Source organism: Saccopteryx leptura, chromosome 1, assembly GCF_036850995.1.
Source record: "Saccopteryx leptura isolate mSacLep1 chromosome 1, mSacLep1_pri_phased_curated, whole genome shotgun sequence".
Classification (NCBI taxonomy): domain Eukaryota; kingdom Metazoa; phylum Chordata; class Mammalia; order Chiroptera; family Emballonuridae; genus Saccopteryx; species Saccopteryx leptura.
The window spans coordinates 34,064,633-34,086,768 of record NC_089503.1 but is presented as its reverse complement, the minus strand read 5'-3'; the positions used below and the strand labels follow the sequence as shown (position 1 = coordinate 34,086,768).

Sequence of the window (22,136 nt, the reverse complement as noted above, 5' to 3'; positions counted from 1 at the left end):
TGTGCCACCACAGGTCAGGCCCTTCTCTCTTAAAGAAAAAAAAAAAAATTCAGTGGAGCAAACTCTGACATGTCATTTTAATGTACTGCTCAGGCCGTGTTTTCGCCATCCTCGTGGCTTTGTAGAAGGCTGTTAATGCTCTCTTTTTATTAATATCAACATTTCACTTTCAGATTTTATAGTCATCATCACATACTGCATCAAACCACTTCTGTTCAATTTCAATCCCTAATGACCTTTGCTTCTTTTAAAGCACTACTTCAAAACCACAAGGAAATCTTTTGTATAATTCAGGTCTGAAGATCAGATTTTCAAACTGACTCAAGTGCTGATAAGACTGTTTTACATTATGACAGAATTTCAATTGTAGCTAACTAGACCACTACACCCACTATGCTAACAAACCCATGAACATTTCCTTCTCAAATAAAACAGGCCTGACACCTCGCTCTTTGGGTTTCCGATAGATGTAAAAACATACCTATGCCTTTCTTTTTAAATTTTTTGTTTTGTTTTGTTTAGATTTCTCTCCTCACTCTCATCCTCCATCCTGATTTTGGAGATAATTTAAACTACGCAACTCCATGAGTGGTAAGCACAAAATTTTAGCGGGAGTAACCCATGATATCTGTAAAAAACACTTTAAATCATTTACATTGTTAATAAATGTCATATGTATGCTTTAATGTACTTAGTTGTCCACAAATTAGAAAGAATCTATTTGTATGTTTTCTTGGTAATTTTTCTGTTCTAAAGTTCAAAGGTATTAGTCTGCTTTTTTTTCTCAGCCTTCAAACTAGACAAAAATTATTGAATATTTTGGTCATTTAGTCTGGTGAAATAAGAATAATTATGTAGGAAGGTCTTAAAGTAAAATGAATTCTGAAGAAGCAAAAGAAAATGAGGATCTATTTAAATTGTCCAGTGAGTTCGGGTTCTGTGTGCCTCTGCCCAGTGTGGGAAGGGTGTGGGGAAAACGGTCACATTTCTGCAAAGAAACTCACTCCAGTCAGTTTACTCAAAGTCCACCCAGAATCTCCTCCACTAGCTGGTGAATAACCAATCCTTATATTCTATAACTTGGCATTTTTGTGAAATGAGCTACTTAATATACATTTCTACCTCAAACTGCTATTGAAACTAGACATTAAATGGCTGATACTTCAGATACTCCATTTTTTTATGACATTAGATACATTGTAAAGTTTAACTGTTACAGCATAAGATATGCTTTATTAATCCATAGTTTTATTTTCACAGTCACTTTCCATTTACTACTGGGATATCTAATCTAAAATCTAAAGGTAATTATAATTGACCGTTTCCAGTGATGAGTCTTGGGCGCAGCTAAAAATGGTTTTATGTTAGCAAGTAGATGGATGAGCAGCTCAGTGATTTTCACCCATGTCTTCTGTAACTCACACATCTTTCCTAAAAAAGCTTCCATTTAGAGTCATTTTAAGGGCAGTTAATTAAAAAAACAACTAAGAAATAGATTGGTGTTGGGCAGATAAAATATATTATGCTCACTTTGTTAAAGATGGCGCTGCCCACATGGAAGCTGTTGCCCAGGTGATACTAATGTGTGTCTCTGTGGGCTGTGGGCAGGCAGGATCCTTGTAGCCTGGGGCTTGGTTTTGGGATTAAGCCTTTCCCACCCTTTTTGATGTGGGGTGGTACAATCCCATCATGCCTCAGAGAAGTGACTTTGTATTAGAGACTTCCCTATTTTGTATATTGGATTAAAGGTTTTGATTTCTACACTATAAAATGAGGGCAGAACAGGAGCTTGCTCTCTTGGTTCCTGAGATTAGCATTAGAGGAGAGAGCAGAGAGGAGAGCAAAGAAAGGCCACGTGGGGGAGGCCAGGAGAAGCAGCCAAGATAGCGGAGTGTTGAGTGAGAAGTCAGTTTGTGCAGAGTTTGTGCAGGGAGAAGGAAGGAGATGGGGAACAGAGGTGAATAAGTATGGTGAACTAGAAACCTTTGATTCTAGGAAACTCGGATAAGTCAGTAGCTTTGTGAGCACTGAATGTGAGTGGGTTTTGGAGCCCAGTGTGTGTTTTTTACTTGCCTGCTGGGTGTAAGCTAGGATTAAAGATGATGGCCCACCAGTTTTTGGCTCCATTGTTTCTTTACCGACTGTCCAAATCCAATGCGAACCTGCATGGGCCGGGCTACTGTGATGGTGGCCCTGGCTACTGGCTTTACAATTAATATATAAAAATGTGACAGATTAAAACTTAATTTTATTATCTGTAACACATAAATGTAATAACTATCACAATTTTTTATTTAAAGCGAATCTCAAAACTTCCATGTACATGAAAATTACCTAAGCAAATTTTGTGAAATATAGCTTCCTGGGTCCTACCTTTAAAGAGGAAATATCATTACTTCTAGATTATAGCCTGGGATCCTGTATTTTAGGGACATTTCCCCCTAGTGATTCTGATGCAGGTGGTCAAAGAGCCATACTTCGAAAAACTATGTCCTAGTCCCATTGTATTTAGTATTAGGACATTGTAACAGTTTAAGTCTGTATTCATGATTCTAGTAGAATAACAAACTAACAAAGCTCCTTGTTTTGAAAAATACTTTTTCATTGCTTTCAAAGATGCTCCCTTCACTAAGTTATGCAAATTGGGTAAACTAATAATAAAAGAGGAAAGAAACTAATAAAATATATCATCACTATTAATATTAAGAGATTCTGAAATGTTTATTGAGCACTTACTACTTGTCAGATGTTGTCCTAAAGGTCTTTTTTGTGCATTAAACTACACAGTAAGTAATGAGCAAACTTCTGTATAGAGAATTTTACATAATTTGCCCCACATCACACAGCCAGTAAATAGCAACGTGGGGATTCAAAACCAAACAGAATTCTAATGACGCTGAACACACCTGAATTTCCTTTGAAAGCAGTACAAACATTCGGACAGATAAATATGCAAAGGGCTTTTCTTCATCTTGGCAAAAAGTCAAATGGCAATTAACACATGCTTCAGTTGAATGTTTTTTACCTTTTTCCTTTTAAGTGCCCCAAAGACAGGAACTTGGTTGTCTAACGGAGGAAATAAAGAGACCTAAAAGTGTAGCCCTATCACTAGCTCAAAAGCATGCATTCCAGTCAATAACAAATATCTGCTTATTCAGTATAAAAAGAGTTGTTTCTTCAAAATCTTTAGTGGATCCGCCCGGCCCCTGCATTACCACTCTGCTCCCCTGATCCTCCCCTGGAGGCCGAGGTGGGGCATGCCTTCCCCAACCCCGGCAGCAATGACCTCTCCAGGTTCGTGCACAGGCACACATACATATATATGGGACAGAACGCACAAAAAGAACCACGGGAAGTGCTAGAGGAAAAAGCTTTGGAAATCAGTGGTTAAACAAAGTAAAAACCAAGAGTTGAAATCTTGAACACTCCACATAAACCACCCTTCCCCCCCCTAAAAAAAAAACCCAGCTGGGAAGAAGGCAGCACAAGTCAGTAAGTTGCCACTCCCCGTGTGTGGTCAATGTCCACAGATAAGGACATATAATCTATTTGTCCTGATTGTCATTACCACCTGAGGCAGAAACCTTTTGGTGGCTGTTTCCTGACCGTCATGGCACAGACGCTGGAACTTTTGACCACACATAACTCCGGCTCCAAAGAGGGGGTGACCACCTGGCACCCACAAGCTTGGAGTTAGTTATCCCCAGCAGTATGCACCTGCAGCTATCTCCCCCCCCCCAGGAAAGAGGAAGTAAACTGAACCACCTCCTTCTCCCTCACCAAAGGGCATCTCCATCATAGCACCTGGCCACCCCCATTATCATCCCAGATGAGAAGACGAGTCTCCCTCTGTCCCTGTGATTCTAGCTCTTCACACATGTAGCAGTCAGACGGTCTATGGATTCAAGAAGCAAAAACCCAAAAAATTACTTACAAAGACTGTAAAGCACTCAGTCCCCGAATGGCTTCACTGGGTACTGTTTTCAACTGATTGTTCTGGAGGGTTCTGGAAGGAAATTTTTGGTTAGTGAATAAGCAATTGTTACCATTTTTTCTTAGAAGAATTCAGAGTCAGTTCTTTCCAAAAAAATAATACTGTTTCTAATAACAGTAAAGGGGAGAGGTCAAGGTGGAAAGCACCCAAGACAAGAGAATTGCAAAAAAGCAAGAAACAGTTGTTGTCAAGCCAGAAATGAAACCCAAGCCATCTCCTAACAGACACCTGCTCGGTAGTCTACGTTTCCAGGGGCTGTTTTACTCCCGGGTTTTCAGGCGCCCTAATTACCCTTCATCACCCTAGTTAATGTTAACTGGGAGGAAGAGCAGCAAACCCAGTGGAATCCCTAGGGCCTTTTCAAATTGGAATAAAGCCAAGTCCAGAAACGTGGACATTCGGTAAAGCCAACTTTTCCAAGAGGATAGGAGACCCTGATTAGCGGGCAGCGACCATGTCCTCAGTGAATGCAGAGCCAGGGCGGAACAGGGCTTTAATCATCAGTTAGGGTCTGGAGCTTGGAGGCACAGCTCAGCACCAGAATGAAGTTTATGGGTTTCGCCTACAGCCATTCCTAGTCACATTAATAAAATAACTGCCTGACGTGACTCATAACCACAGACTGGGCTGGTAAAGGACTCATCTAGCTCACTGAACCAGAGAGGTCTAGTGACTTGCAGGTGGTCCTACAAGGTAGTGGTGGCAGTAGGGCTGGCTGTCAGTGCACCTGACCCCCAATCTGCCACACCCCACACTCCTGATCATGGCCAGGAACTGATGTAATAGGCCCTCCCAAGCTACCTAAGTCACAGGCATCGCAAATTCCCTTTAGCTCTAAAATGATTTTTAACATTTGGAACTCTTGTAAGCCTTTTTCCCATCAGGGTCAGCTAATTCAACGTTCTTAGAGCTATAAAATATGTAGAAACAAAACCCAACCAGTAGAGCTTAAATATGATTTTGATTTGGTTCATTAGCCACACAAAAAAGTCTAACATTCAAAAAAAAAAAAAAGTCTAACATTCAACTACAATGCAGTAAAGGTCAGAACACCTATTGTATTAGATTTTAACTTTTGTTATCTAGACCTAAATTTGCCTAAATTAACCGCTAGTCTCCCACACTACCCACCGGCCACTCCCTAAATCTTTTAATCTGAGCTAAAAAGAAACTGTGCTTAACCAAGCTCCGAGCATGTTGACTATGCAGAAAGGGAGTACAGGGCCAGCTGTGTGACTCGAAAATTGCATTACTTACAGAACTTTGAGTTCTTTCAACCCAGACAAGGCCTTTGGGTGGATAAAAGAAAGGTCGTTGCCAGCCAATCGTCTAGGAGGAGGGAAGAAGCAAGAGGAAAAAAAAATTGTAATTCAGACTCTTAAAATTCAGAACTCACAACAACCTCATCTGCGGTTAAAGCTCTATGTTAAATATTTCTCAAGTCTATCTGACATTAAACATGGACTTAAACCTTTGCTAAAGCGATCCCAAGATTCATCCAATGAGATAAATATCTCCAGAATTTTTTTTTAAACTCCCAATACAATAATTTAGACAGGCACATTTTTATTCTGGTGAGGTCAAGCAAGCCAAAACACATTAAACCAAATTAAGTTTGCTATTCATGGTCACTCTCTGCAGCTTGTGGTGTTTTCCCAGTGCCTCATAAGTACAGACTACCGGCCAGTAGGCAGGAGTGTTTATTCAGATCAGAGCAAACCAGTCTGTCTAGAAGGAATGCCTTCAGGAGGCAAGTCAGCCTGTTACCTCTCCATAACCCAGGGCAGCATATTCTGTGCGAAGGAGAGGCAAAATGTAAAGTCACTGCAGGCATAATCCCCCACCAAAGGTCTCTATCAGTGGTCCCCAACCCCCGGGCAGTGGACCGATACCGATCGGTCCGTGGGCCATTTGGTACCGGTTCACAGAGAAAGAATAAATAACTTACATTATTTCCGTTTTATTTATATTTAAGTCTGAACGATGTTTTATTTTTTAAAAATGACCAGATTCCCTCTGTTACATCTGTCTAAGACTCACTCTTGGCGCTTGTCTTGGTCATGTGATACATTTATCTATCCCACCCTAAAGGCCGGTCAGTGAAAATATTTTCTGAGATTAAACCGGTCCGTGGCCCAAAAACAGTTGGGGACCACTGATTTATATTATTTATTTATTTATTTATTTATTTATTTATTTATTTATTTATTTATTTATTTATTTATTTCAGAAAGAGAGGGACAGACAGGGACAGAGGAGACAGGAAGGGAGAGAGATGAGAAGCATCATTTCTTCGTTGTGGCATCTTAGTTGTTCAGTGATTGCTTTCTCATGTGTCTTGCCTGAGGTCTCAAGCAGAGCGAGTGACCCCTTGCTCAAGCCAGCGACCTTGGGCTTTAAGCCAACGACCTTTGGGTTCAAGCCAGTGACCAATGGGCTCATGTCTGTGATCCCACACTCAAGCTGGTGAGCCCGTACTCCAGCTGGTGACCTCGCTGTTTCGAACCTGGGTCTTCAGCATCCCAGGCTGATGCTCTGTGCCACCACCTGGTTACACTACAATTTTTTTATTTCTTAAAATTTTTATTGATTTGAGAGAGAGAGAGACAAAGAGAGAGAGAGAGAGACATCAATTTGTTATTAGTATCCGTCCACTGGTTTATTCTTATATGTACCCTGATCAAGGATCGAAGCCTCAGCCTTGGTGTATGGGGAGAACACTCTAACCAACTAAGCTACCTGGCCAGGTCTGTCTTCTTCTTTTCTTTTCTTTTTTTTTAAAAAATAAATAAGCATTGTCTTATAGAATTTTGAAGTGACAAATTTATATTGGAGTGAGAGTGAAATAAAAAAGAAAAGAATTATTGGGTCCTTTTGTAAAAGTTCTGAGCACACCATTCACACTGAGCTTTCTTTTCCCATGTTCCCAGGCACACAGAGCTGGGAGGGCAAGGTGAGGAGATGGCTTTACGGAGAAGCAGCAGAAAGTGGGGCAGCAGCTCATATAAGCATGTAAGATGGACTGAAGGAAGCTTTTCAAGTATTTTTTTTTGTTAGCTTTTCAAGTATTGACTTAAAAATGATAGTTGGTTGCCCATCAGGTTTAACACATGACTCTCCCGGTTTCCTGGTTCCATCAAGGGTAGTCTCCCAAGCAATGAGATTTTGTACCTACAATTAAAGAATATATATATGCTCTCTCCCCCTTGTGTCTTGGGATCACATAATCACCAATTCCTCCTTTAAAGGGACTATTTCCATCATTCTTTCTCTTTTCTCTGTAAGTACCTTATACTCCCGAGCCTTACTCATCAATTCATTCATTCACTAAAGTTTCACTCACTTACAAATATAAGCGCCTACTATGGCCAGACATACAACATCCTTTTCTTAGACTTCAGGTGCTCCCCCTGCTTCCAATCTGTTCCTCTCACACACCTTGATTTTATGAAGGCTCGTAAAATGTGAAGCCACTAAAGTCTGAAAACTCTGCTTTTAGATGCTTTTATTTTCCTTGAAGATGAAACTGCCAACAGCCTTGGAAAGAGCAACTCATGATCCTTACCCGGTCCTAACATAGAAATGCACCGAAGACGTGTGTGTGTTGGGCGGCCGGGGTGGTAGAGGGAACAGGAAAGCAATGAGAGCACTTGGAAACCGAGAGCAAGTACTTCAGTTACTCAACAGCAAGGATAACAATGCCGCCTTTCCAGGCAACACCACAATTGTAAGACAGGACTTAACACACAGTGGCCAAGACACAGAAACAACCAAAGTGTCCTTCAATAGATGACTGGATAAAGAAGATGTGGTACATATATACAATGGAACACTACTCAGTCATGAGAAAAGATGAAATATTGCCATTGGAGACAACATAGCTGAACCTTGAAAATATCATGCTAAGTGAAATAAGTCAGAAAAAATCTAAGAACGATATGATTTCACTCATATGTGGGATATAAAACTGAAACTCATAGACACAGACAACAGGATGGTGGTTACCAGAGGGAAGGGGATAGGGAGTTATTCAAGGGGTCAAATATATGGTCATAGAAGATGATGTGATCTTAGGTGGTGGGCACACAATGCAATATAGAGCTCGTGTAACTTTATTAACCAATGTGATCCCATTAAATTTAATTTTTTAAAAAAGACAGGATTTTAAACAGTTTTAACACATTACCCTAAGCTAAAATCTTTTTCCTCTTCTTCTTTTTTTTTTTTTTTAGTGAGAGAGACAGGAAGGGAGAGAGATAGGAAACATCAACTTATAGTTGGGTCACTTTACTTGCTCATTGATTGCTTCTCACATGTGCTTTGACTAGGGGGCTCAAGCTGAGCCAATGACCCCTTGCTCAAGCCAGTGACATTGGGCTTCAAGCCAGGGATCTCTGAGCTCAAGCCAGAGACTATGGGATTATTTCAGTGATCCCCTGCTCAAGTTGGTGACCTCAGGATTTTGAACCTAGGACCTCAGCGTCCCAGGTCGACACTCTTTCCACCACTCGACCACCTGGTCAGGCCCTAAATTCTTCTTAAACAGCCCTCTCACCATGCACTTCGTCTCTCACAAGCCCCCCCACCCCGCACCTAAACTCCATGTTGCCTGCTTTTTGAGGCTTCCCATGATATAGCCTCATTGCCTTTTACCTCTTAGAGGTCACCCTGTGTAAAATGAGGGACTGCAGATGGTTTGAAGACTTCTTCAGTGCTTCCATTTAAAAATGTTTCTCCTCAGCAAATCCTCTTGTTTCTAGGCTAGCCAGTTTCACCACTCCGTCTTTACACACTTCACCTTCCAAGCTCCTCTTCACCCCTGAACTCCCCAACTTCAGCGCTGCTTCCCACGAACACTTCCGTTCGCAAGAACACGACTGATGTGTGAATTCTCAGAACTCGACTGAACTTATTCACAGGCTACCCTCATGTGCCTTGCACAGTAGGCTTATAGGTCAAGTACAAACGCTTCCAAGAACAAGGCATGCATCTCTTCCTTCTGTCACCACCCAGCAACGTCAACTCGCTAGTCAGAAATTGCTTTCTCAGAATGTCTTCCTCCAGCATGCTTACTGTTCCAATGCTGTAGCATCCCACGGTCTACACCTCAGTGGACGTTTCGTGCACGCCCTCTCAAGGGCTTTCTCCTCCCCTCCCCAGGCTCACTAATTAATTTCAGTTGATATTGCTTACAGCCCTAATGCAGTGTTTAAAAGATCACACTTTTAAAAGACCAAATTAGACCATAAGAACCATAAGGTGCGGTAGCCCTCATCCCCCGCACCCCAGAGCTGCAAGTAGTCACTTAACTAAGACTGTTCCTTCAAATTATCTGAAAGACCAGCCTTCAATTGTCAAGTCTGACAAAAAACAAACAGTATAAACAGACTGAGGCCGAGGATTCCTACTCTTTTGTCCCTTGTCTTAGCTTTTAATGTCTATGGACTTCCCTTTCGATGTTCAGTTTGTTCTGTTAGAGTTCATGAAAAAGTATTTTATAATTTAACAGAGGAAGTGGCAAAATGCAGAGGACCTGGTTACCTTTGCTTGTCAACAGAAAGGAGTGTTTAACCCCAGGAGCCAAAAGATTTGCTTCCTTTCCCCAAATCTGGGCCCCTTTTGGAGCCATGGGAAAACTAAAGGAAGCTAACTTCAAAAAGCAGCCTCTCCTTCTCCACTATTTATCATTAGTGGAGACGACCAGATGAGCTCTCTGCGTGTTGCTTACCCGGAAACGCAAGCCCACTCTCTGGAGAAATCAACACTACTAGGATGTGGCGGAGGGTGATAATGCTGAGATGAGGGCACACGGCCTCACAACACCTTTGATGACTTTGTTTCTTCCTGGAGTAAACATATCTTTTGGTGCCTTCTGGAATGTATCTCCCTACGTTTTACTGAGCTGTGTGGTTCATGAATAATAAACACAGCAGCTTGGTAAGGGCTCAGCAGCTGCACCCTCCAAAGCCTCTTTGCTTACTTTATGGGCCGCTGTGTCTTGGAGCAGACCCTAGGGGAGGCTTTGTGTTCGAAACCTCAGATCCAGAAAGAGCAAGGTGAGTCACTAACAGGCTTAGCGATAAAGTCCCAAAACCTCTGGAAGGAAATACCTACTCTGTCATGAGCCCACAGTAGTTCCAGGCAGAGATCGTGGTTTACAAACATTCCTTTTCATTTTAATCATCTCATGACAATAGCCACGCTTCTCTGAGTCCCTAAGAGGTGAGCAGACTTGGCAGAAGTCCCCCGGCTGGAAAGCGGAGGAGCCAGCATTCCTGGCTGGCTCCAGCGCTTATCGATGTTCTCTGCACCCTGATGCCTCTGCTGTGTCACCAAGAGATTAGGGAACAATTCCCAGGGAGCTGGAGCGCATGGCCTTGTGCAATTGCCTTGTTTGAGTCGCACAGTCCTCGCCCAGCAGACCGGAGCTCACAAGCAGGGACTATGGCATTAGGAGCTCAGCGCTGCAATTCATAGAGGATTTGCCAACAGATGAACAGGACCGTCCCTGCCATAGCCAAAGATGATCAGATGGGACCCCTGGGTGCCCAGAGGTGCAGGGTGTGCCCGGAACTCCCTGGGACTCTGTTAGGCTATAGAAACATTGTTGTGCTTTTGCAGCAACTCCCAAGGAAAAACAGGTGGCTGATCTTGAGGATGAATTTGTCACCATGGCCCTTTTCCAGCAAAGACCAGCCACTTCTCTTTCTAAGCCTGGTGTTGTCCCGGCTAGACCCAACCATGTTCTCAGTTTCTCAACTTGTTGGCTGGTTCCAGAAAACCTTTTTAATTTGATAAATTATATTTATGTTTTTTACTTATTATTCCAATGGCGGTGAAGCCCTAAAGAGAAAACGACTTATTGGGGTGAGGACAAAAGCTTGAAGGTTGTGTGCTTGTCTGTGGCTGAGGGTATACAGATCCCAAGCTTCACTTACTTCTCTCCCCTTCGCACCCTGAACCTTCCTGCTGAGTCTCCAAAGACCACAGCCTGGCTGCCAGGGGTCAATCCATTCCCTCTTTTCCTCTTCCTGCTGTCACCTAGGTCGAGGCCACTGTCTTTTCTCCTCCTGTATTATTGCCATGAGCCTTCTGCCTCAATCACTTAATAGTAAAACCATAGGATCTAAACCTTAAAAAGCACAACTCTGAACATTTTCTTTGCAGAATTAGCCAGACCTTCAGTGATCCGCTTTCTCTCCCCCATGTTCCTTGAATCTGCAATTTAGTACAGTATGCCTTTCCACCTCACGGCGCTTCCTTCATCTGAAATACCCCAACTCCAGCCTCTGCCCATCAAAACCTTATTCACCATCACTGTCTGAGTTGAATACTACCAACAATGTGAAAACATGATGATATAACCTTCCTTTGATTCCACAGGTGTCTGTATAAACAAATTTCTCTTACTGGGTGTATTTTATGTTGCCTCTAGTTACTATGAACTTGTTATATCGCCCTCAGTTGTATTTGTACGTCCCTTCGAAGCAGGGACTAGGTAATATTCATGTGCCCTCCTGCATGGAGCCTGCCAGGCATCAGGCACTTGGTGTTTGTTGTGATGCCTCAGCTACGACCCAATGTAAGACTCTGGATTCAGAAAGGTCACGCTGCTCCTTAGAGTGGGGAAAGATTCCGGATTCGCTTCCCTGAGTGTTTCCTCCTCGTTTCATGTGTACTCCTCTTCGCTCTCCCAACAGAACAGAACCATTTGGCTAGATTTTAAAGTGCTGTGGCAAAAATTTGCTTTCTTAACATATTCTGGGAGGCTATTTTCTTAAGAGGGGAAGGGGTATACTTTAAACATGGGAACACCAGGCCATTGGTCAACAGTAATATCTCAACACCCTCTGGGTCATGCACATGATCACACAAGACCAGCAGGACTTCAGATGGGGACCCAGGCTACCTCAAGGCAACTCCTGTTTATTCTGCTTGTTGCAACAGTCCCAGAAGCAGAGAGCAAAGACAGAAAGGGGAGAGACGGAGAAAGGGTGGAGCAGTCCACTAGACTTCCGCTCTCCCATTAGATTTGGATCCCTTCCAGGAAACAGGATACAAGTGGCTCAGTGTGTAACGTTCTTATGAATCAGTTTTATGTGTGTTTATTATTCATAAGGTCTATGGATTCACATTAGGGGATTCTTTCAGGGGAAGCCGGAGTTTTCAATTATATCCTCTATCCTTCATGTGAATGCTACATGGTATTTTCTATCTGGCGTCCCTCCTAAGGGTGGGGGGGGGGGGGACAGGAACAGTGCTGGTTTCACAGACACTGGTCAATGGTGTGTGTGTGTATGAAAGGGCAGGTCCCTTTCAGAAGGTAATCTGTGAGCTGAATTAGCCTGGGATTGCTTTACTTGGGAAGCCATTTAAAGAAACAAGAGAGGCCAAGTGTGAAATAGAGAGTAAACCAACTGGTGTTTATTTCTCTGAGAAATGCCTGGATTTCAGTTCTTTCTAGTCTGTTATAGAGATTTCATTGTAGCCATGTGGCTGGAATCCTAGCCAAGAACAGTAGGGTTAGGACCACACTGTACACGGACGAGACATATGCGCGGAGCCGGGGGAGGGCAGACGAGGGCCGGGTAGCTTCCAGCAGCTGTCGTGAGGAGCTGGGCTGGAGCGGGCGGAGGGACGCAAGGCGACTGCAGCAGGAAGGCCCGTGCTCGCTCTGCACACAGACCACAGAGAGCTTCATTCACAGCAATTTCTCTAACACTTTATGTAGAGGTTGGGGGTGGGGGGGGGCGGGGGTAGGTGACAAAACCAGAAAACCACAACTTCCCCTCCATTCATGTGGCTACCTTCATCTTGCAAGGTGGCCGCCAGCCGGCCCAGCACTGTGTTATTATCAAGTCCGACAGAAGAGTCCCTTGCGCACCACCCTTCCCTACTGACCCACATTTATCTCCCTTCAGCAATGCCTCCTCTCCCTTCTCACGATTTCTTTCTACACCTATGGTTCCCCACCCAGCAGATCTGAATTTGAAAGCACACATTCGAACTATCACAGATTGTACCCAAACAAGACTGAGCTGCCTCTCTTACAGAGCCATTCAATTACGGCAAGTAGGTGGATCGGCGGAGCGTCGGGCCACATGCAAAGCGCAGCAGGCACGAGCACCAGCCCTGACACCGCCTCCGGAGGACGCGTTTCCCGGCCAGAACTGGGCAAACAGCCACAGCAAAGTAGGAGTGACATTTTTTTGCTAAATGTAATTTGAAAACAATAGGATCCAAAATTTGGACAAACTTTTCATGTAAAAGCAAAAATCATTATAATACGAACATTTAATATAAGCACTTAATCATATTTTTGTTAATATCCTACTAGTTAGTTCTCAAAACTCTGCTGCCACCTGTGAACAATAAAGAGCTCAAGAGGTGTACTTAGGGGTGTCTTCCCACTTAGGGGTGTCTGGTGTCAGTCCATATTAACAAAAGACAAGTATTTATGTAGCACATTTTAATTGCATAATCCTACTTACTATATTGGCCCTTAAAATAACCTGGATAATTGGCAGGCAGGCTTATTATCACCACATCTTCCCCTGTTTTTGTTTGTTTGTTTGTTTTGTTGCTTTTTTTTCCCCCCAAACAGATGAGGAAGGTGAGACTCTGTTTTCTCCATGCCTTGCCTGGGGGCCTACAGCATGTAAAAAAAATGTAAAAACTAAAAATAAGACAAGGTAAATAAAATAAAATACTATAAATTGTAGAAACAGAACAATGATGTCTTGTTTGATTTTCTATAAATGAACTTAAGAGAACCAAAGGAGACCCTGGCTGCTTGGCTCAGTGGTAGAGCATTGGCCTGGCATGTGGATGTCCCGGGTTCGACTGCCAGTCAGGGCACACAGGAGAAGTGGCCGTCTGCCTCTCTACCCTTACCCTTCTTCTTTACCCCTCCCCTTCCTCTTTCTTTCTCTCTCTTTTCCCCTCCCACAGCCATCGCTCAATTGATTAGAGCCCATCAGCCCATGGCGCTGAGGAAGGGTCCTTGGAGCCTCCGCCTCAGGAGCTAAAAATAGCTCAGTTGCAAGCATCGGCCCAAGATGGGGGTTGCCGGGTGGATCCTGGTCAGAGCACATACAGAAATCAGTGTCTATCTCCCCTCCTCTCCCTTGCAAAAGAAGAAAAGAAAGAGAGAAAACCAAAGGATGCAGTTGTTTTCTTAGTGAATACAGATGGCTAACGATTAAATGGCATCCTTTATGGTTCCTCTTAGACATTCTTCCTATGAGCATTAAATAGACTTCCTCTGATACAGTAAGTATATCAGAGAGTTCTCAGTCAACTAAGATTTTTTACTTATCCTATTTCTTCACATACCAGGAAAAGTTTTACATCTTTATAGAACTTTTATGTAAGTCTATGTGAAAACTGAATGTTTTCTTAACATGCATGTATTAAAAACTCCTATTATGGAAATTCTCAAGTTTTTAAAAGTAGTCTTTCTTCACAGAGACAATTATTTCATACACACCTCTTTCTGTTTAAATGTACAAAAACTAAAGCAGTAATGCTTATCAAAAGTAAGCCTGTTCTTGCTAATACTCTGTCTACAGGCCATCTATAACTCTTCTACATACTAAAAGAGTTTTATTCAATTCAAGGAAACTTAAGTTCTCCTTGCACCAATTGGCCTTTGTAATTTCTACTTCCTCTTATTGTAACCCATAGAAGACTGACTTTATAGGTAAATCAATACAAGCCCTGGCAATCCTTACATCCCTAAGCAAAGTTATCCTGACAACCTAGTAGTTGTTTATCCTCTCTAAATAAACACTACATTTCAGCTTGAAAGATTTTTTCTAACTAACATGAACCAACAGAGTTGACGGTTTACTACACGCCAAGCGCCACAGCTACCGCAAAGTAGGTACTGAGTTTTCCTAAGACATTTCTCATTTTATTTCTTATAAACGAGGGTGATTGACAGGCTTTGGCCTTAGAGGAAAGGCAGTGGAGTGAAAGAATAGGCACGCACTGACGCACCTAGAGTACAGGTAACAGGGACCTCTATCCAGCACGAAGAGGCGAGGAGGAGCAAAGTGTAAGAGGGACTTGGAGAAGAAAAACCAGGACAGGCTTCCAACAGCAGGAGGTGCTCTCGTGGACTGCGCAGAGTGGGTATGATGTGAGCAGTCCAAAGAACGGTGGCAGGCACTGCTGGGTGCCTGACAAATATCCATTCATGTCTTCCTGGTAGAGCCCAGATGTGGTCAAATGTTTCCTCCTTCACAAGACTCAGTTTTCTGATTAAACTCTGACTGGTCTTAGTCAATCATGCTGGTTCCACCCCAGTGACTTGTTCAGGGGTGGACCTGTAACCCTAGTTCTGCTTACAGCAAGTCTGCTGGGGGTTTCTGGGGAAGGTAGCTTTCTTCCCAAATAGATACACACTGGAAGGAGGACGCCTGATGCTGTCATGACCGAATATAGTACATGGAGAGCCGGCAGCCTCGGTGCTGCCCGTACTGCGGAGAGCAGACTAGGATGATGGACAGACCTGGGCTCTTCAGACGGCCTAACAACTCCATTAACCAATCCCAGGAGAGTTCTACCACACCTTGCTATGGGGTTTTTCCTTCTTAAGCAAGATAATAGATTTCTGCAATGGCTAAGCCACTTTAAATTGAGTTTTATTACTTGCAGCCAAAAGTTTCTTAACTTATTGCCTAACCAATAACCATTCTTCCCTTCTTACCTGTAACAGAACCCTGATTTCAGTCCAGATAACAATATGCCCAACTCAAAGGTCACATTTCCCAGCACTGCAGTGTTAACTATGCCATGTGACCACATCGTAGCCACTGAGATTAATAAGTAGAGTATTAAATGGTATATGCAGGATGGCTTGTTGACTCTGGCTAGTGGAAAACATCTTCCTCCATCTTTATTCCTTCACCCTTTCTGCTGCTGAGAACTGGGTCATGCTGGCTCCAGCAGACCGTTTTGTTTTATTTTGTTTGTTTCTATCTTGACATGGTAGCTATATAGTAAGAATTGCAGAGCAAAGTTTCACGTCCTACTTCCCCGCTGACTCTGTGATGCACCATGGTAGGGTGTGTGTGTGTAAGTCACTGTTATTTTGCATTTCCTGTCATACACAGTCAAATCTAATCCAGATACAAGGCTTTAGGAAAACTGCTCATCTTATTTTGGCAAAAGCCAGCACAAAGATAGTTCATTAAATATACAAAGGCAGGTAGAATAAGAATGTTCCTAAAACTGTTGTTATAACGACAGAGTAAACAAACACTTTAATCAGTATGACATTGGTTACATAATAGGTGAAGCATCCAAATAATGAAATATTATACATTCATTATATGTTGGTAAAAACTAGATCTATTAATATGGAAACATTATAATATGTGAAACAATAAATATAATATAAATAAAATATACAGTGGAATTCTATTTTTAAAAAGAAATTGCAGCCTGACTAGGCAGTGGCGCAGTGGATACAGCGTTAGAGGGGGACGCAGAGGACCCAGGTTGCCAGCTTGAGCGTGGGATTATAGACATGATCCCATGGTCACTACCTTGAGCCCAACGTCACTGGCTTGAGCAAGGGGTCACCAGCTTGGCTGGAGCCCCCCCAGTCAAGGCACATATGAGAAAGCAATCAATGAACAAGTCTGGTGCCACAACTATGAGTTGATGCTTCTCATCTCTCTCTCTTCCTGTCTGTCTCTCTCTCTCACTAAAAAATATTTAAAAAAAAAAACAAAAAACAATTCATTGATTTTTTTTTGGAACAATTGTTTATTGTGGAATTGAGAAATCAATTACACTTGATTTCTCCTAGTCTCATACCAACTCCTGACTTTTCCAACCCAAATTCTGAGTGCATCACATCTTTCATCACCTCTACTTCTGGGCTGGCAATCACTCTAGGACAAAGTTACAGAGCCTGTCAGTTCTACTCTCAATTCTAATCATCTAGGCTTTAACTGGGACCTTTCTATTCTTTAGCCATTCTTAGACTGACTCAAGTAAACAAATATTTCCCACAATGTGTCCAGTCATTAAATTCTAGTGGGTTGTCATAACTATAATTTCTTCTTTCTCCCAGACATGTCTTCTTCCCCCTTCTGCTTTCTTTGGGAGGAACTTCCCCATCTAAGTAATCCTAGTGGGGAAGAGTCCACAGCCCAGCCTGGGCCTTACTATCCTGAATACAGTAGAGTGACTAGTTAAGGATTGGCACATGAGGCGAGTCTGGCCAACCTGAGTCCTCGCCTAGGAATTTTCTGATGAAAGCAAGAAGGAAGACAATAGGTATTCATTTTGGAATTCAAGATGTAAAGATGTGCCTGGGGCTACCAAAGGTTTTATTTCCCACCATATGGAGGCAGGCATTTACAGTATGAAAGAGTCAAGTCAAAATACAGAAGTAGAAACAACCGAAGCTAAGAAATGGAAAGCATGAGAGAACTCTCATAAGCTTTTAAACCCTGAGATCTAGTACCATCTGAAGCGAGGCTGACCTCTGGACTTTCTAGTTCTGCATGAAACAATCAATCCTCTGTTACATCTCAGTCTCTTAAAAACCCCGTGGACTCCTCTGTCAAATACAGTACATATATTCCAAGCTTCCTCTTCTCCCAAAAAACCAGAAACCACCTACTAACAGTCCACAAATGCTTAGTTCTTAATGAACTTCCTTATCCCAAAGTCACTCTCACAAGCCTACTGAAATGGTTCTTAAAGAACCTGAATTCCAGGCCTTCTCTCAGTATCTGGCCAGGGGCCTGGTACTCCAGTCTGTCGACGCTGAATCTTCGTGTCTTGTGAACAACCTGTCCTCCCCAGTTCCTGGGGCGCAGTTCTGCCCGAGTTCTCCTGGCCTCTCGCACTTAGTCCTCTTCCCAGACCCCGATTCAAGCGTTTTCCAAGGAGTTGTCTTTGGCCTCCTCCCTTCTTATCTACCCTCTCTCCCTTGGCAAGTCCCTAAAATCTAATGTTGCCACTAATCACCTCAAAATAAAAGACTCCACAATCTATACCCATTACTCTATTCTGTAATCTATACTCATGAATCTCAACTTTACACCTGCTTTTCAGACCCCCCCCCCCCCCACATCTTACCTAAAGTCAGTATGGGTATTCAAAAGTACATGTGACCGTTTCTCTTCTGAAACAACTTCTCTTTCTGTATTGGCTGCAGTTTTGTCAAAACATCACCAGACTCCTTAAAATCACCATCTTAAATTGAAGCGTTAGCAATGACAGCCCTGTTATCCCAGCCGGGACGTCCTCCTGATGCTGTTTCTACAGCTGCCTCGGTCCCCTCCTACCTCTTCCTGCCTCTCATCGGCCCTAGTTCAGAGTCTCATCATTCCCACCGGCACCACCGCCCTTAGCGTCCTCATTTGTCTCCCGGCACTCGCTCAGTTCTAAACATCCTCCTCTCTGCTATGCGATGACACTGACTGAAGGTCACATGTGAGTGACCAAGTCATTTCCTAGCTCAAACACCTTCAGCGGGCACTCAAAAGTCAAAGCTCCTTGTTAGCCTGCCAAGAAAGGCCCTCAGTCCGGCCCCACACCCCTTCCCAGTGTCTTCCCCACGGCTTTCCTTCGGGAATTCAGCACCACAAGCAAAGTGAACGGCACATCATTCCTATTACCTGTCCCAGTCTGGCTCCATAGCTTTGCTGAGCCTCCTTTTTCCTTATCTCCTCATGAATAACTCCCACCATTCCTCAAAGCTCTCCACATGCCAACCCTTTGATGAGGTCTTCCTTAATCTTCCTTGCCAGAAGTTATTTATTTTCTCCTTTGAACTCCCATAATTCCAGTACACTGTTCATCTCTCTTGAAGGCAAGACTCCCATTCCATTCAACACTGAACACAGTGGTTCAGCTAACGAAAGTCTGTTGTATTAATGATTTGTCTAACAAGTCTTTCTTCATCCTCTCCACCTCTACAGGGAAACAGTCAGACCTGGCACTGAAACCGGGTCCATTACTAATAAGCTATGTGACTTTGGGAAAGTTACTGAACCTCTCTGAGGAAAAACTCAGCCTCCCCATCAACAAAATGAACCCAAATATAGCTCAGAGTTTATGAGTTAAAACAAAACAATGTTTGTTCCAGGAGGGACCATCTGGCGCTTAGTCAGTCCAGTTAGTACAAGGTTTCTTCCTATTTCTTTTCACTCTCACCCTTTAATTTGAGAATTCCCAAAATGATACATAGAAATTGGTACGAATCAGGAAAGTAATACTTCTCTGTGAGCTCACTATGTACTTCCAACAGTAAGGGGGGTAATCTTTGCTACTAAGTCATCCTACGAAAGCACTACAAAGTGGAATGAGAGAATGCTTCCAAAAATATGTTTGTTTGTTTGTTTTGACAGAGACAGTCAGAGAGAGAGACAGATAGGGACAGAGAGACAGGAAAGGAGAGAGATGAGAAGCATCAATTCTTCGTGCGGCATCTTAGTTGTTCATTGTTTGCTTGTTCAATGATTGCTTTCTCATATGTAACTTGATTGGGGGAGTGAGTTTACAGCTGAGCGAGTGACCCCTTGCTCAAGCCAGCAACCTTGGGCTCAAGCCAGTGACCTTGGGCTTCAAGCCAGCGACCTTTGGGCTCAAGCCAGCAACCATGGCGTCATTTCTATGACCCCATGTTTCAAGCCAGCGACCCCAAGCTCAAGCTGATGAGCTCACGCTCAAGCCGACAACCTTGGGGTTTTGAACCTGGGGCCTCCACGTTCCAGTCCGATGCTTTATCCACTGTCCCACCACCTGGTCAGGCAAGAACATAATGTTTTTAATTGGCAGATATCACCAGAGCAACTGAGGAACTCTTTTGCTTTTTCTGGGAAATTACTGCATTTGATAGAGTTTATCTGAGAAGACATCACCAAGGAAGTGTTAAGCAAGTCAAACTTTAGAGGCAAAAGAAATTCCTTGTATTAGAAGATAACATTAGTCAGCTGCTTTCTACAGCTCTACCCCACCCAGTAAGACTATCTGAGATCACCTGCACATTTCTGAGCCATAAAAGCTGATAGGCTAGAGCGGACATGGCATTGGCTACATAGGTCTAAATCCGGCTCAGTTAGATGCTCACTATGGTACTTTGGGCAAGCCACTCGTCTGTTACTGGGCCTTGATATTTTCCTCCAGAAAGTGGTATGCCTACACAAGGAAACTTCATTCTAGGAATAACTCTTTGAAAATGGAACTGCCTTATGACTCAGTGATTCCACTTCTGGGAATTTAGCTGAAAAAACTTGAAACACTAATTCAAAAGAATATATACACCCTTATATTTACAATAGCCAAGATTTGTAAGTAGCCCAAGTGTCCATCAGTAGATGAGTGAATAAAAAAGCTGTGGTACATTTACACAATGGAATACTACTTGGTCATAGAAAAGGAAGGAAATCTTACCCTTTGTATGGATGTACCTGGAGAGTATTATGCTAAGTGAAATAAGCCAGAGAAAGACAGGTACCATACGATTTCACTCATGTATGGAATCTAATAAACAAAATGAACTAACAAGCAAAATAGAGAAAAACTCATTGATAGAAAGCATCAGACTGACAGCTGTCAGGAGGGTGAGACTTGGCAGAGGGATGGAGGAATTTGGATGAATTGAGCAAGAAAAAAAAAGGGAGGAAAAAACTCATGGACACGAACAACAGTGTGGTGACTGTGGGGAGGGTGGAGACGGTATACAGGGAATCAATGGTGATGGAAGGAGACTTGACTTGGGGTGGTGAGCACACACTACAGTGCACAGATGATGTCTTATGCAATTGTGTACCTGAAACCTGTATAATTTTGTTAACCAATGTCACCTCAATTACTTCAATGAAAAGAAAAAAATAAGTAAATTTTTTTGTTCAATGAACTAAGGGAAATAAATGTTGGGCAGCCAAAATACCTTTGATGGTTAGCTACTGACAGACTTAAGAGCAGTAGGTAGTAGAGAGTGGCTGGCCTCTTAACTTTCCTTCCCATCCTGTGCCTTATGCGACACAGAAATGAAGAAGACTTGGATCACATCAACATAAGTTCAAATCCTGGCTCTGCTATTTACTACCATCTGACCACAGTTTTTCTCCTCTTGAAAGCCTCCATGACTTCATCTATAAATTGGGGTAATAATAAAGTCTATCGACTTCATAAAGATAGGGGCCTTGTGAGCATTAAATCCGGTGGTACACATTACGTTTTTAGCACACAATAAATTTGTAATAACTACTGGCTGCCATTATTTCTCTTGCACCCTAAGATCATTTCCCTTTGCCAGGCTTGACCAATTTTAAGTATATGCATTAACTCAGATAAAGACCACAAAAAATAGCTTTAGAAATTTAAAGCAAATTATCAAGACAGATGGGTGTAAATTGTATCTTGAACCAGAAAATTTTTTCTGTTGCTTTAAAAAACATTAATGAAACAGTTGTTAAATTTGAATAAGAATTACAGATCAGGCCCTGGCCGGTTGGCTCAGTGGTAGAGCGTCAGCCTGGCATGCGGGGGACCCGGGTTCGATTCCCGGCCAGGGCACATAGGAGAAGCGCCCATTTGCTTCTCCACCCCCCCTCCTTCCTCTCTGTCTCTCTCTTCCTCTCCCGCAGCCAAGGCTCTATTGGAGCAAAGATGGCCCGGGTGCTGGGGATGGCTCCTTGGCCTCTGCCCCAGGCGCTAGAGTGGCTCTGGTCGCAACAGAGCGACGCCCTGGAGGGGCAGAGCATCGCCCCCTGGTGGGCAGAGCATCGCCTCTGGTGGGCGTGCCGGGTGGATCCCGGTCGGGCGCATGCGGGAGTCTGTCTGACTGTCTCTCCCTGTTTCCAGCTTCAGAAAAATACAAAAAAAAAGAATTACAGATCAGATGGTAATATACATATATCAGTGCTAGTTTTCTAAGTCTGACAACTGTACTGCAGTTACTTAAGCAAATATCCTTGTCATTTGGGACTAAACAGTAAAACAGGGACATTATGACTACAACTTACTCTCAAATGGTTCAGAAAGAATGTACATATATTTTACATTTTATAGTGAGTGTGTGTGTGTGTATGTGTGTGTGTGTGTGTGTGCAGAGACCGAAAGAGAGAATGTTAACATTTGGGTAATCTGAGTGAATAGTATATGTAAA

General features: G+C 43.0%; 1 protein-coding gene across 1 annotated transcript in view; it reads right to left on the bottom strand.

Annotated features, from left to right (window-relative positions):
• LGR4 (leucine rich repeat containing G protein-coupled receptor 4) overlaps window positions 1–22,136 on the bottom strand; it is a 113,833-nt gene that overhangs the window by 20,917 nt on the left and 70,780 nt on the right. The window contains exons 3-4 of the mRNA XM_066364129.1: window positions 5,252–5,323; window positions 3,935–4,006 (exon numbers count right to left, since the gene is read on the bottom strand). Of these exons, the coding sequence (XP_066220226.1) occupies window positions 3,935–4,006; window positions 5,252–5,323 (144 nt within the window). The remainder of the gene's footprint in view (window positions 1–3,934; window positions 4,007–5,251; window positions 5,324–22,136) is intronic.